At 43.0% G+C, this 13,427-nt stretch overlaps 1 protein-coding gene across 2 annotated transcripts in view; it reads left to right on the top strand.

Annotated features, from left to right (window-relative positions):
• Positions 1-4,709: 4,709 nt before the first annotated feature.
• The window catches only part of Itga2 (integrin subunit alpha 2), a 96,267-nt gene continuing 87,549 nt past the window's right edge, over positions 4,710-13,427 (top strand). The window contains exons 1-2 of one of the 2 annotated variants that reach the window (XM_031360060.1): positions 4,710-4,821; positions 5,122-5,292. In XM_031360060.1, coding sequence (XP_031215920.1) covers positions 5,235-5,292 — 58 coding nt within the window. In that variant the 5' untranslated portion in view covers positions 4,710-4,821; positions 5,122-5,234. The other variant, XM_031360059.1, reaches the window with a different exon arrangement.

Raw genomic sequence — 13,427 nt, 5'->3', positions numbered from 1 at the left:
ATTGAATCCATACATTGCTTTTGGTGAGATGGTCAATTTCATGATATTAATTCTACCAATACATGAATAGTGTAGGGCTTCCCATCTTCTGGTATCATTTTTAGTGTCTTCCTTCTGTGTCAAAGTTTTTATTGTTCAAACCCTTCATTTTCTCTGTTAAATTAATTACAAGACTTTTTCCCCTGAGACTATTTGAAGGGAATGGCTTCCCTGATTTATTTCTCAGTATGTGTGTCACTTGTGTACAGGAAAGCTACTGATTTTGTATTCTGATACTTTGCTGAGTATGTTTATCAGCTGCGTGTGAATTCCAATAGATCCCTTGGGTTTTTTCATCACATCATCTAGAAATAACAGTATTTTGACTTATTCCTTTTTCATTTATATCCTCTTTATCTCTTTTTTTCCAATGATTCCTTTAGGTTGTATTAAACAAGAGTAGAGAAAATATTCCTGATTTTGGTAGAAATGCCTTGAGGTCTTTCTTCATTTTGCATGATTTTAGCTGTGGGGTTATTATATATCGCCTTTTCTGTGCTGAGATATTTCCTCTGGATCCCTACCCTCCTGGACTTTTATCTTTAGGGAATTTGGATTTTTGTCTGTGGTCTTTTCTGAGTCTAATAAGATGACCGTGTTGTTTCTGTGCTTGAGTCTACTTTTGTTACACCTTAGTTTTTGAGAAAGGATTCCTCACTGAATTTGAAGCTGGCCATTTTTACTAGTCTGGGTGGCCACTGAGCTCTTGGAATCTGGCTGTCTCTACCTTCGAACACTGGACTTACAGATTCATGCTGCCACACTCAATTTGTGTGGAGGTTCTGGAGATCCAGCCTTATATCCTTGAGTTTGCTTACTGAGCTCATATCCAAAGATTGATAACAATCAAGCTCACATCTCAGAAAGAAAATCGTAATGGCAAGTATAAAGTGCAGAGAGAAGACAGGAAAGGAGGAAGTACAAAGAGATTATGAGGAAAACTGTTGTATTAGGTACTGTCCTACTGGGGTGAAGAGACACCATGGCCACAGCAACATAGAAAAGAAAGCATTTAATTGGGGGCTTGTTTACAGCTCAGCGGTTTAGTCCATGTTGGTCAAGGTGGGGATCATGACGGCAGGTAGACAAGCAGACATGATGTTGGAGGAGTAGCTGACAGCTACATCCTGATCAGGCAGCAGAGAGAGAGAGAGAGAGAGAGAGAGAGAGAGAGAGAGAGAGAGAGAGAGAGAGAGAGAGAGAGAGGAAGAGAGAGAGAAGGAGGGAAGGAGGGAGGGAGGGAGGGAGGGAGAGAGAGAGGAAGAGAGGGAGAGAGAGAGAGAGAGAGAGAGAGAGAGAGAGAGAGAGAGAGAGATTGACTTTTGAAACCTGAAAGCCCACACCAGTGACACACTTCCTATACCAACAAGGCAACACCTCCTAATCCTTCTATCCTCAGACAGGTTTCCACTCCCTGGTGACTAAGCACTCAAATATATGAGCCTGTGGGGGACTTCTTCCTTCAAACCACCACAACTGTCATCAGATAAGAAATCTTACAAGCAACAGGAGGGATCATGGCACAGGATGTACAGAGCTGGTTTGGTGATAAGGTGTCCTAGTGGTATCCCTGAGAAGAGAGGTTTCTAGAATGGTGGTTGTATAGTATGAAATAAGCATGATGACTTAGAACAGAAAGGAGGTCAGAAAGAAACATGGGGAATCTCTTCTGACTCCCCTCCCTCATCCAACAAAATTCCGGTCTAGCTTTGAGAGAAGAGAAACCTAGGAAAGCCTCTTCCATCCATGAGCAGTCTCAGAGTATCCAAAGACCCTTTCAAGTGCTCAGTGATGGCAAAGTTACTTTCACAATAATACTGAGGCATCAGTTAGTTGCCTTTGCCACTGACTTCATAAGACAAATATTGAGTGATGGTAATCATCGTGGAGGGAAGCAAGGAGACCAGTGAACTCTAATGCTGTAGACTAGGAAGAGTCCTTAATACGTGTTCAGATTTCTTATGTAGTTTTAAAGAAACTGGTTTTCTTTTTTCCAATCCTCCATCTGCAATGGAACCTCCCTGCCAAGATGAAGATTTCATATAAAACCTTTTACTGGGAAGATCATTGTTCTCAAGGCTGAACTCTAAGATACTACAGAATATGGAAAGGGCAAGATCCAGGATATGGAAAGGATTCCCCCTGATGAGCAAAAGATGGTCTTTCTGGTAACCAGCTGGGAGATGGGTGTACATCAGACTACACTCAAAAGGAACTCATCCTTCAAAAGGAACAAAAGGAATGCTGTGCTGAGATTTCCTAAGCCTTACACAAGTTCCAAGAAGAATAAGTGGAAGATAAAGAGAGGGGTAAACTGACTGACCTGAAATGCTGGAAAATAGATGAAAATGGCAAATATGGTAACCTTTATCAAGAGCATCCTTTGATGAATGTGGTGCTGGGATTTTTATCTCATCCACATTGACAGACATTACTGTGGCAAGTGTTCTCTCTTTAACTGCTTCAACAAACGGAGGAACAAGTGGCAGTGTATGAGCTAATGAAAAGACAAGAACTAAGAACCAGGAAAACACTGTTTATTGAATTTTAATACAACTTTAGAGGACTATGTAAAATTGTCAGAGGTTTAGAAACTACAGGTCTGTTTTACAACACATTAAACCTTATGATTTAACTCAAAGGACATAGACCAACAGGGTAGCATGCTGAGCCAGATATAAGAATTAACATCTTTTTAAAAGCTAGATATTAGAATAATTAACAAAAATAGAGAGCAATAATTTTCTTTTCATGGGTTGACTTACAATGGAAAAATTTCTTAAATATATGAGACTTCTATAAAATGTAATAATTTCTGGTATTAAAAATTAATACACATATCCGAAAATGCTCTGTTTTAATATTTTATATGGTAAATGTAATAAAAAAAATTCTTTAATAGTTTGAATGGCATAAAAGGATCCTGAGGCTACAGTGGGAAAGCCCTGCCCTTGCCTTATTTCCTGACGGGGATGTGGTTTCCAAACTAACCCAGACCAGGTATGTGTCAGGTTAGACTGACAAAATTATTTTCTCTCAGCCCCTTCATGCTGGTTGAATATTGTAATCCACAAATTTGCTCTTTGTTTCCTAACAGTTTTGCATGTTTTGAAGGAAACTATACAGCTCCTTATCTGACCTGTGTCCAAGAGCAGTGTGGTGCTAACTTATCCTGTTCTAAGAGCAACATGCCCCCAAAAGATACACTTTCTTCTCCCCGACTCAGACAAAACACATTACGAAGAGCCACCCTGCTTCCTAAACAAGCGTCTGCTCCAAACAGAACTCACATTTCAGTGAGTCAGAAGGGAATGGGCAGATAGTCATCTCCCTGAAACCTGGCAGGCTTCCCACCAGGAGTCTGAGCCGCCCAGCTGTGTGTCAGGTTAGTGAGCAGCCACCTCAGAGCTCTAGGGTCTTACTAAGCGCTCAGCCCACGGAAGGTCAGAAGTGTCTGTTAGGATGTGTAAGTAAAGAGGTGGTGGATGAGAGAGGCGGCCTGGGGCTATGAGGTTCGAGGGTGCTGAATATGGGATATTAATCATAAGTTCTAGCGGCGGGTATCAACTTGGTACTGTCATGAGTCTAGCTGGTCATCCAGTCTAGCCTATTTGGCAAGATCCAGCCAAGTGAGAGACTCTGTTTCAACACAAAAGATGGATGGCTGAGGGTAGCAACACTTAGGTTTTGTCTCCAGGCCTGCATACATATGCACCTACACAAACACACACATCAGCACACATAAACCTATACACACACACATTTACAGAGAGAGAGACAGAGACAGAGAGACAGAGAGGGAGGGAGGGTCCAGTTCTACCTACCATTTTATAAATAGATTTAAAATGTTTGGCTTTTACCAAGTGGTTAAGTCTGTCCCACATGAAAGTTTCTTGCTTGCTCTATGGACTTGGAGTCCTTTCTTGCTCAGAGGCCTGCCCCCCTAAAGGATTTTGAATGAGTAATAACAATTAGACAAGCAGTTCTTTATTTTATGAAACCATTTGAGTGCTTCAGACAGTAAGCAGTCACTGGAATAGTTCTAGCCTCGTCAATGGGCAGGATTCTGTGGCTGAGCTTTTAGCGATATTGGGTTTACAGACGATTAAAATGGATGTTCTATTTTTTGGACTCAAAAGTGAATGGACTCAGATTCTGATGAATGCTGACTTTCCAGAATCTGAAAGGTTGGGAAATAGTGAGGCACAAGCTCTAGAGGAGAGGTTCTCAACCCGTGAGTTGAGACCACCCCCCCTTCCATAGATGTACCCTAAGACCATTGGGAAACACAGATGTTTACATAGCAATTCAGAAGCAATGAAAATAATTTTATGCTTGGAGGTCACCACAACATGAAGAGCTGTATTAAAGGGTCGCAGCAGTAGAAAGGTTGAGAACCACTGCTCTTGAGTCCTTGTCAGCTCTTGACTCTTCTCACCTGTCCTGAAATAAATCAGGTAAACTCGAGGATCCAACTCCTCATCATCTCAGAAACGAACAATCCCCCACCCTTCTCTCTCACACCCCTCTGTGGTGCAAAAATAGTACCTCAGGGATAATCATAGCTTGAGAGCAGCTCTTTCTGATGACTTAGTGTCGAACCTGGTCATTCCGAGCTTATTCCTGTCCCTTTCTCCACCCACTCAGGAAAAGCAGAGAAGGGCAGCCTGGGAGCTGCCGTTCAGGTCCCCTGACTCGCCTGCTGAGCTGCTGAGGGCTATGGCTTGATGCAACTGCACTGGGGGCTGCACAGGAGTTAGTTTCCTGTGGACAGAGGACGAAGTAATGTTGGGGGTGGATCTTGCGCTCTTGGGTCTGGTGTGCTAGAACAGTTCGGTACAGGTAGGAAAAGCCACTAAGCTGGAGTCGCATCCGCACTGTCTGTAAGATGCGGGGGGGCTATGTGGGCGTCCATGGATCTTGGCTCTTTGTGCTGAGCCCTGGAGGAGCCACAACCGCTGAGGGGCTGGGCTCTGTGGGGCGTGGCAGGACAGATCCGGAGTTTGCCCAGGCTGGAGGGGCGGGCAGGGGCGGTTCCTAGCTCAGGAGCTGCAAGCAACTTTTTTCCTTGCTCTCATTCAGGCTGGAGAAAAGTCTTCCGTAGAGTTTCTGAAAAGTCTAGCTTCTGGGATTCCTGGACCGAGGGTACTGTGTGCACCCCCAGAGCACATTAGGTTCTCCAGCGCAGACCCAAGATGGGACCGGGACAGGCAGGGGGCGCGCTCCTGCTGCGGCTGCTAATGCTAGCTCAAGGTAAGTCTGAACTTCACTGCGCGTCCGAGGCTGGAGGGATCCGCGGTGGTCCTAGGAAAGCGGGGAGGGATCGAGAGCTGCTCTGGAGCTGGTGATGCTCTGCATCCATGTGGACTCGGGAACCCGGCTTCCTGGAGTCTCTTGAACAAACAGGACACACACACACATACACACACACACACACGTCCGCATTAAGACGTATTTCACTCGATCAAAGCATCCTTCTATGTCATCTTTCGAAGAGCTTGAGTTTAGATGTTCACACACCCACAGGTTTGGTTCGTTTGTGTGTGGCCCACAGACTGCGCTTCCAACCTCCCAACTTCCCGCAGATCCCCAGCAGGTGCTGAGCTAGCTCTGAACCAAGAACTCCCGGGATCTAGCTCTGGGCTGCAGCTTGCAGCTCCCAAACGTGGCTCTGCAGGAAACTCTGATGTGTATTTTTCACCCCACGTGCACAATGCCCCCTATTCTTATTTCAGGAAGGAGTACTGGTGTTTCTTTCCATAGGAGGAAGAAAAGCCAATCAACTCTTACATACTAGGCGGAGGGGAACTCTTCCTTCCCTCCTGTCTTCCTCTTATTGTTGTAATGTCGTCCTTCAAAAAAAGTAAACTTAGGCCGGTTCTCTCCACTCCCTTGATCCTAGACAAGGCAAGGGGATTAGCTGAGACTGGAGCCAAGCTGCCTGACCTGGCTTCCTTTGCCTTAAGTGAGGAAGGAGAGTGGGGAAGGCAAGCTGTCGAGCTCAGGAGAACTTTCCTCCTTTATCCACAGCCTGGTCATGCCTAAGATGAAGTACTTTAAGGTAGTTGAGGGAGACGGGGAGAGGGCAGGGGGGGAATTGTATCTGGACTCTATAAACAGCTAACAAAACAACAAAATGGTGACTGGTTGTCAACTATTTTTACAAAGAAGTAAAGCATTCCCTAAACTGTGCTTCTCTGAGGGTCATCTTTCTTTAAGGTTGAGAAAACTAGTGCAGGTTAGCCTTGTAGAATTTTCTGTCTGTCAGAGAAGAGAGAAATATGTCCCTGTCCCGATTCTGTCCCAGACACAGAGCACTGTTAATTGTTGGGATGCTAACCTGTGCCCTGTGCTTCACACATGTTCTGTCCTAGGGAAACACAGTTGATCTGAGGGGCCATCGGGTCTAATCTAGGAGTTTAAGACAGTTGGATTGGATTCTGAAGTTCAGACTCTGGAACTCTGTTTCCTAAGAGGTACTAGAAAACCAAACCAGGGCTTTTCATCTCCCTTTAATTGTTGGTATTATTAAAAGGAGTCACTGAAGCACCACACCATTTTCTGATCTTTGAAATGTTGAGGCTTGTTCTGGGAGGAGCCGTTGAGAAGAACCTGGGTGGAATGTGTTGCCGAAAGGCATGGAGTTGGGTACCGGGTTTTCCTCTGCAGTTAGTTAATTGGGATGATTCAATGTCGGCAAGCAGACAGGATTTATATGACACCTGTAAAAATGATTCCAGGCATTTATTTCTCTCTTTCTGGTTCTGTTATTTGTATATCCAAGGAACCAGTTTTTCTCTTGATTTTTATCATCTAATTAAATAAAATCATATAATCAAGTTTTGCTTTCTGAAAGAGAATTGAAGATTCCTAAGTGTGCAGCATAATTTTGGATGCCTTGGGCATCAAGGTTGACATTCAGCTGAACGTTCTAGGTCCCTGGTGCTTTAAACTTTTGTTTTATCCTCCCTATATGAACATTCTGAACTAAGCACTAAGCAGACACACTTATTATTCTTATTTATAGATCACAGGCATGCACAATTGTAATGCAAATAAAAGCAGAAGTTAAAATGTAAAGACATGCATGAATGTGTGTCTCTAAACCTCACATTCTCCACAGCACATGGAACAGACATTAGACGGAAACTCATCTTGGATCTTATTTTAGCACTTAGATTCAAATTTGTTTCCCATAATCCTTCTCATGAATGGATAAGAGGAACAAGAACTCAGTTTTGTTCCATATGTATCCCTCTTCCTTGTTCATGGGCAGGCCAAGGGTAGAAACAGAGATCACACGACACCTAGAAAAGCTGTAAATTAAGTGCACATCCAGAGAAAAAAAACAACTGTAACCTTAACATGAACAGAGTCACACACTCTCCAGTGGGCTCATGGGCTAAGGAATTCTCCATATGGATTCTGCATCCTATCACTTCTTAACTGCTCTTTGAGAAGTCAGCCTTGTATTAGGCTCCTTCGTCTGTAAACTATTCAGTAGGTTCCTCTCATGGTAAGAAGTCTTCCTTTTGATTTCTTATTGCTTTCCTCTAGAAACCCCCTCTTCCCTGGCCTGTGTTCTCTCTCTCCTCTCCTCAGTTTGACCTCTCCACCTCAGGGGCTCATCTTCCACCTGTTGACAAATAGTGTTTGCAGAGCTCTGTTTGGGCTCTCCCTCTTCATTCTAAACTTTAGAATCGAAAGGTTCTTCTGGGCCCAGCTCCTTCCCCAAGACAGGATCTCTAGCCACTCACCTCTTGATTTCAGACCCCCAAGTTTCCACACCTATGTGTTCTATTACTGTGCCAGAGCCGGTATTCTCTAAGATGAATTCACCACCTCTCTTCCAGGATTTCTCCTTTACAGTCCACTGTGCCTTTAAGCCAGCGTGCCACGCAAGCAGCAAGGCCAGCCATGTGTTTCCCAGGTTTTCAGGGTCACCCTCACACTTATGGCTCTGCCAGTTTTTCCCACCCATCTATGCAGCGTCTGCCACCACCCAGGTCAATCCCTCATCCTCTCATATCAGAACACCTGTAACTTTGAACCTGGCCTTCCCATTTTGTTTCGCGTCTTTCCAGTTTATTGTTCTCATTGCTAGCTTTCTAAGGCAGTTGCTCGCTTTATCAATCTAAACCCTTACTTTAAACACATGCTGTTTCCCACCACATCTAATATAGGGTAAAGTCCACATTTCTTGGCATTCATAAAAGTCCTCTACTATCTGGCCGTACCTTCCCTACCAAGCACTTTCCCCCTACTATTCGATCCTACATCTAAGTACACAAGGCACTCCATATGTGTGTGCAATGTATACATTTCAAACCTTATAAACACACCTACGTGCACCATTCTATGTCTAAGTACAATGGACAAAGTTTATATTAAACTTTTTCCAGACTATATTCTGGTGAACTTCACGAGGGTGTTGCTTTTCTTCTTTTTCTTTCATCTTTTTGTGATCGACTAGTTCTCCAATCTAGAAGAGACAACCTCAAACATAATTATAAAGTAGAATGGTTTTTATTCTGTAGCCCCAAAAGAAAGCATTGGGTAACCTCTAAATTCTATGGACTAATCCAGCCTCTTCTTAACTTCAGGCTCTCAATGGTTTGGATGAATTAGTTTTCTTCCTCCACAGCTGAGGGGTACTCCAGGACCCATCTCAGTAGAGCTAGCTCTGTGCTGGCTCATTAGCCTGTTGGAAATGTGTGGATTTGGTCTCAGGACACCATCCTTAAAAAGAAATCTTGTATTTCTGATGTTCATTCAGGTTTATAAGTGAATGCATAAACACTATCATTGTCTCCTCCCATTCTCTAAATTAAAATTTCAGTGTTGCCTGTCTTATGAAGTGACTGCCGAGATAGGCAGTCAATGACCACATCAGTTTCAATAAATTCCTTTTAAGTGGTAAGTGCTCTCTTCCTTCATGTGTTAACACCCCGGGCAGATAAGAGGGAGAAGCCTGCTTATGGACCAATGAGCTTCTAATGATGGGAGTCTAGACACTCAGCAAAAGAATAATATATGCCAAGATACAAAAACTGAAAACTTCCAGAGATAATGGGAAAATATTTGAGGCTGAAAATATCTTAGCGTCATATAAATATAACCACCAATGTCATAAGCTTTAGGCTTTCCTACACAAGACTGCTTAGCTTAATACTTAGACTCAGGAAAACACACAAAAAAGGGGGGAGCCATGGAATGTTTTCCTGTTAATTGCAAATCGAAGGTGGGAAGCTGTTTCTTTCTTCCACTTGCTATCCTGACCACAATTTGTCTTCCCATGCAAACAGAGAAAAAAAAAATGGCTCACAATAGTTAAGAATCCTGATGGCTGCCATAAGTCCAGAGATAATAGATTTTGCGCATGACAATGGTTCCCAGTCTCTCTTCGGTGACCCACAGAAGCTCTGCCAATCAAGCAACAGCAACGTATAGTAAATTTCACAAGCCAACATGTGACCATAGATTCCTCTGCTAAAGGCATGTGGCAGACACGGTGTCACTCAGAGAAAGCGTGACACATGGTACAGAGAGGTCTATTTGTATGCGAGTCCAGTCATGAAGAAAAGAAGTTTCCTTGGCCCTAAAGTATATGTAGCTGGCTTCAACCTGTCATCCTCCTTATAGTTATCAAATTAGCATCCTCTTCAAGTTGGAGGTTCAGAGAATGAGGAGATGCACATGGGGCAATCTACTAGGAGACATCTGGGGAAAGAATCTTCATTTTTCAGACAATATGATTTTGTCACATTCAGACGCCAGATTCAGAGAGGCTGCAACCATCTTGCAAGCATAATGTCCACCAGCTACTGAAAGATAAAAACGGGTATACCACAGGTAGCACCGGAGAAAGATGAAGAGAAAATTAGCATCTGGAATGTCTTCGAGTTTCTAAATTATCCTAAGGAAATACTAACCTTCCTCTCAATTTCTTTAAAAATGTTTATATAATTTAAGACTTAGTTATATTTTATATAGGTGAGAATTATAAAGTCTTTCCATGGCATGATAAATATCATGTTTGCATACGGTTCATGAATGATACCAAACAAAATGTTGAGTTTGGAGAAGGAAATACCAAAGGGACAGTGAAAATCAAGCCTCTAGAGAAGACAGGAGTCATTAGAGCTTAGATCTTCCATGGAGGACTGTGCAGGTTATGAGGTCCAGTCCAAGACTTTACCAGGATGGAAGCATATTATGGCAACATAAGACAGACAGCAAGGTTCCCAGAGGTTGCACACAGCTTCTGCCAATGGAGGACCTACGTCTAATTTCTAGAATACAGAGGAACACAGAAAATTTAAGCTCACGGCGTTGACAGAGAATGAAAGGTGAGAGGTAAGCCATCCTCTGGCCTAAGGCTTCTCAACTCTGGAGGACTCAGAGTTTTACCTTGAGGATGGGGAAGGCCCTGAAGCTACCCGAGCAAGGAAGTCATATGGTCAGGCTTGCTCACTGCCATATGACCATAGGACAAGTAGAAGGACAGAGGGATAGAGATCAGACAGAAGGTACCATGCACATCCAGGAGAGAATCAGGTTAAGTGCTAACTTACCACACCAAGAGAGATATGAAATTTAAATGTAAATGTTATGAAGGAAAAAGAGGAGACAGGATTTGGTGATGGACTTAGTTTTGTCACTGGGGGAAAAGATAAGGCAGATATTTAGATTTCTGTTACATAAAACACAATGTACAGCCATTTATTGAGGCAAGGAGTGCTAAAAGAGGGAAGTTGTAGGAAAAAGATGATCGGTTTGGGTTGGTCGAGTTGGCAATATCCAGGGGTACCTTCTAGTTAGTCCACAGTGTTGTGTAGTGGACTTACGATCAGTCCAGTGAGTGAGATGTGCAGAGAGACTGAAGGCATCACATCTGTAGACAATCGAGCAAGTGGTGTTGCCGAGTTAAGCAGGGAAAGAATAGGTATCGAGCCACAACTTGGGAACTACCTTGGAGGGGTTAGATGAGAAACAAATGGTATGGAGGAGAGAGAGAGAGAGAGAGAGAGAGAGAGAGAGAGAGAGAGAGAGAGAGAGAGAGAGAGAGAGGATGCTACTTGGAAACATAGCAGGAAATCTAATCTATAGGAAGTGAGGCACCATAGAAGGACTTGGAGAAGACAACTTTGCAGAAGTCACATGAGTGTGGCTGCTTGGGTAATGGCAGTCTCCAGTCTCTGCAGTGGATAAGTATAAGTGAAGAGTAAGTGTAGTGTGGTCCTGTAGACAGTGAGCAACACTTGGCAGAAAAGGGGAGGAAGAACAGAGAAAGGAATAAGACCCGAGATGTTCCTTTCAGTATCTAAACTAGTGGTTCTCAATCTTTCTAGAGCTGTGACCCTTTAGTGCAGTCCCTCATGTTGTGGTGACCCTCAACCATAAGCTTATTTCCATTGCTACTTCATAACTGCAATTTTACTACTGTTGTGAATTGTAAATATTTTTGGACATGGAGGTTTGCCAAAGGGGTCATGACCCACAGAGTGAGAACTACTGATCTAGGCAAAGATGGAAACATTTGTATATAACTTATGATAGTTAGATCTCAAATTTTCTATTCTTAATCCTGCACGGTGCATGTATAATTTTTCCAAAATCATGTTGTGGCATCTGTGGGTTTCAGACTCCCATAACTGAAGAATGAATGGGAACAGGTTTAGTGTCTATAGAAAGGATCTTAGAGAGGAGAAAGGAAGAAGGTATTTCTTTTTTAATTTTGTGTGTGTGCGTGTGTGTGTATGTGTGTGTGTGTATGTGTGTGTACACATGACAAGTATATGTGCTCTTGCCCATAGGTATATGTGTGGAAGACAGATGTCTTTGTTGTCTTTTGCTATTGCTTTCCACCTTAAATTTTTTTTTTGAACAGGGTCTCTCCTGGATCTGGAACTTGCTGTTTCGACTAGATTACCTAGCCAGCAACCTCCCAGGATCCACCTGTCTCTGTTTCCCATTTCTGCCTAAGTGATAGGCATAGAGATAGCTCTCTTTACATGAGTGCTGGGCACCCAAAGTAAGGTCCTCTTGCTTGTGAAGCAGGCACTTTATCCATAAAGCCATCGTCCCTGCCCTATTGTTAATATTGTTAGTTATAACTACTGCAGATTGCATACATTCAAGGTTCTTTATCCTGTCTATGCCTGCTGGTTCCTGTACAGAAACGTTATGTCCACTATCCTGTACACACTTAACTGCAGACTCTTTCAGCCTTTTTCAGTTCCCGGGATACTGTGACTGCCAATCATTTTAAATATATTGTAGCTTTCCCTGAAGATGGGTCTGTTTTCATGGACCAAATAGTTAAAAGAAGCTGTAGAACTGTAGGCACACTCCTGCCTTATCATACCATGTTCTAAACCCACAACTGCAATTTTTGCTTCTATTAGTTAAAAATGAATGGGGACAGTTTTTACTCCAGAAGCTTTCTGTATAAAAACGAGGCTAATGTTTAAACAGGGCAAGGCAAATAAACGCACAGTAGAGGCTGTGTTGTCAGCTTCTGAGATTATTTGGTTGTTAAAAAGTGTGAGAGAAGCTAGTGCCCCAGGGGCCACCTTGGACACTGGCAGCTGTCATTCATCGAAAGATGGCCTTTGTCTTTGTGCAGGCCTGAGCTCATTTCCATGGATACCATGTAGCAGTGCAGACTGAACTCAAGCTGGACTCTAGCCAGAGCAGCCAGACAGCTCTATTCCGATTCTTTCCAGTTACATTCAGGTCCTTTAACCCATGGCATCTTGGATGCTCGGTCGGGTAAAGACTGTTTTGGATTTTGTAACTCTTTCTAAATCTCACTGTGGGGGCTCGGTGCATGATGCAGATATTTTACATTAATTGATTCGGTTTTCTAGGTATTTGTTAGTGTAGTTCCCTGGAAGGGTAGGGGGAGACAAAAGAGAAGTTTAGCATGGAAATTGTAAGACTTATATGATTTTTTCTTTTAGAATAAAAATATATAGTCCTGGTGAAAACACAATACAGGATTGAAAAGGCTCTATGGAAATATCATAGTAATTAAAATATAGGAATTCCTTTATTATTACAATGCTTAATATTTGCCAATGCAAATGATCAGGCTGTAACAGTATCATTGTGACATTATTTAATGTTATTGCTTGGGAGAGAGTTGAGGACTTAAGACCCTATTAGTGTTGTACAACCCTATGGTTGTGCTTGCTTGCTTTCCTTCTTTTTTCCTTTCTTTCTTTCTCCTTCCTTGCTTCCTTCCTTCCTTCCCTTCCCTTTCCTTCCTTTCCTTCCTTCCATCCTTCTCTTCCTTCCTTTTTTCTCTCTTCCCTTCCTTCCTTCTTTCCTTCCCTTTTCCTCCCTCCTCCCCTTCCCTCCCCTTCCCTCCCCTCCCCTCCCCT

The sequence above is a fragment of the Mastomys coucha genome, unplaced genomic scaffold (genome assembly GCF_008632895.1).
Source record: "Mastomys coucha isolate ucsf_1 unplaced genomic scaffold, UCSF_Mcou_1 pScaffold8, whole genome shotgun sequence".
In the NCBI taxonomy this organism is placed as follows: Eukaryota; Metazoa; Chordata; class Mammalia; order Rodentia; family Muridae; genus Mastomys; species Mastomys coucha.
Note: the sequence above shows the minus strand (reverse complement) of the source record. Positions and strands in the feature narration are given on the sequence as shown.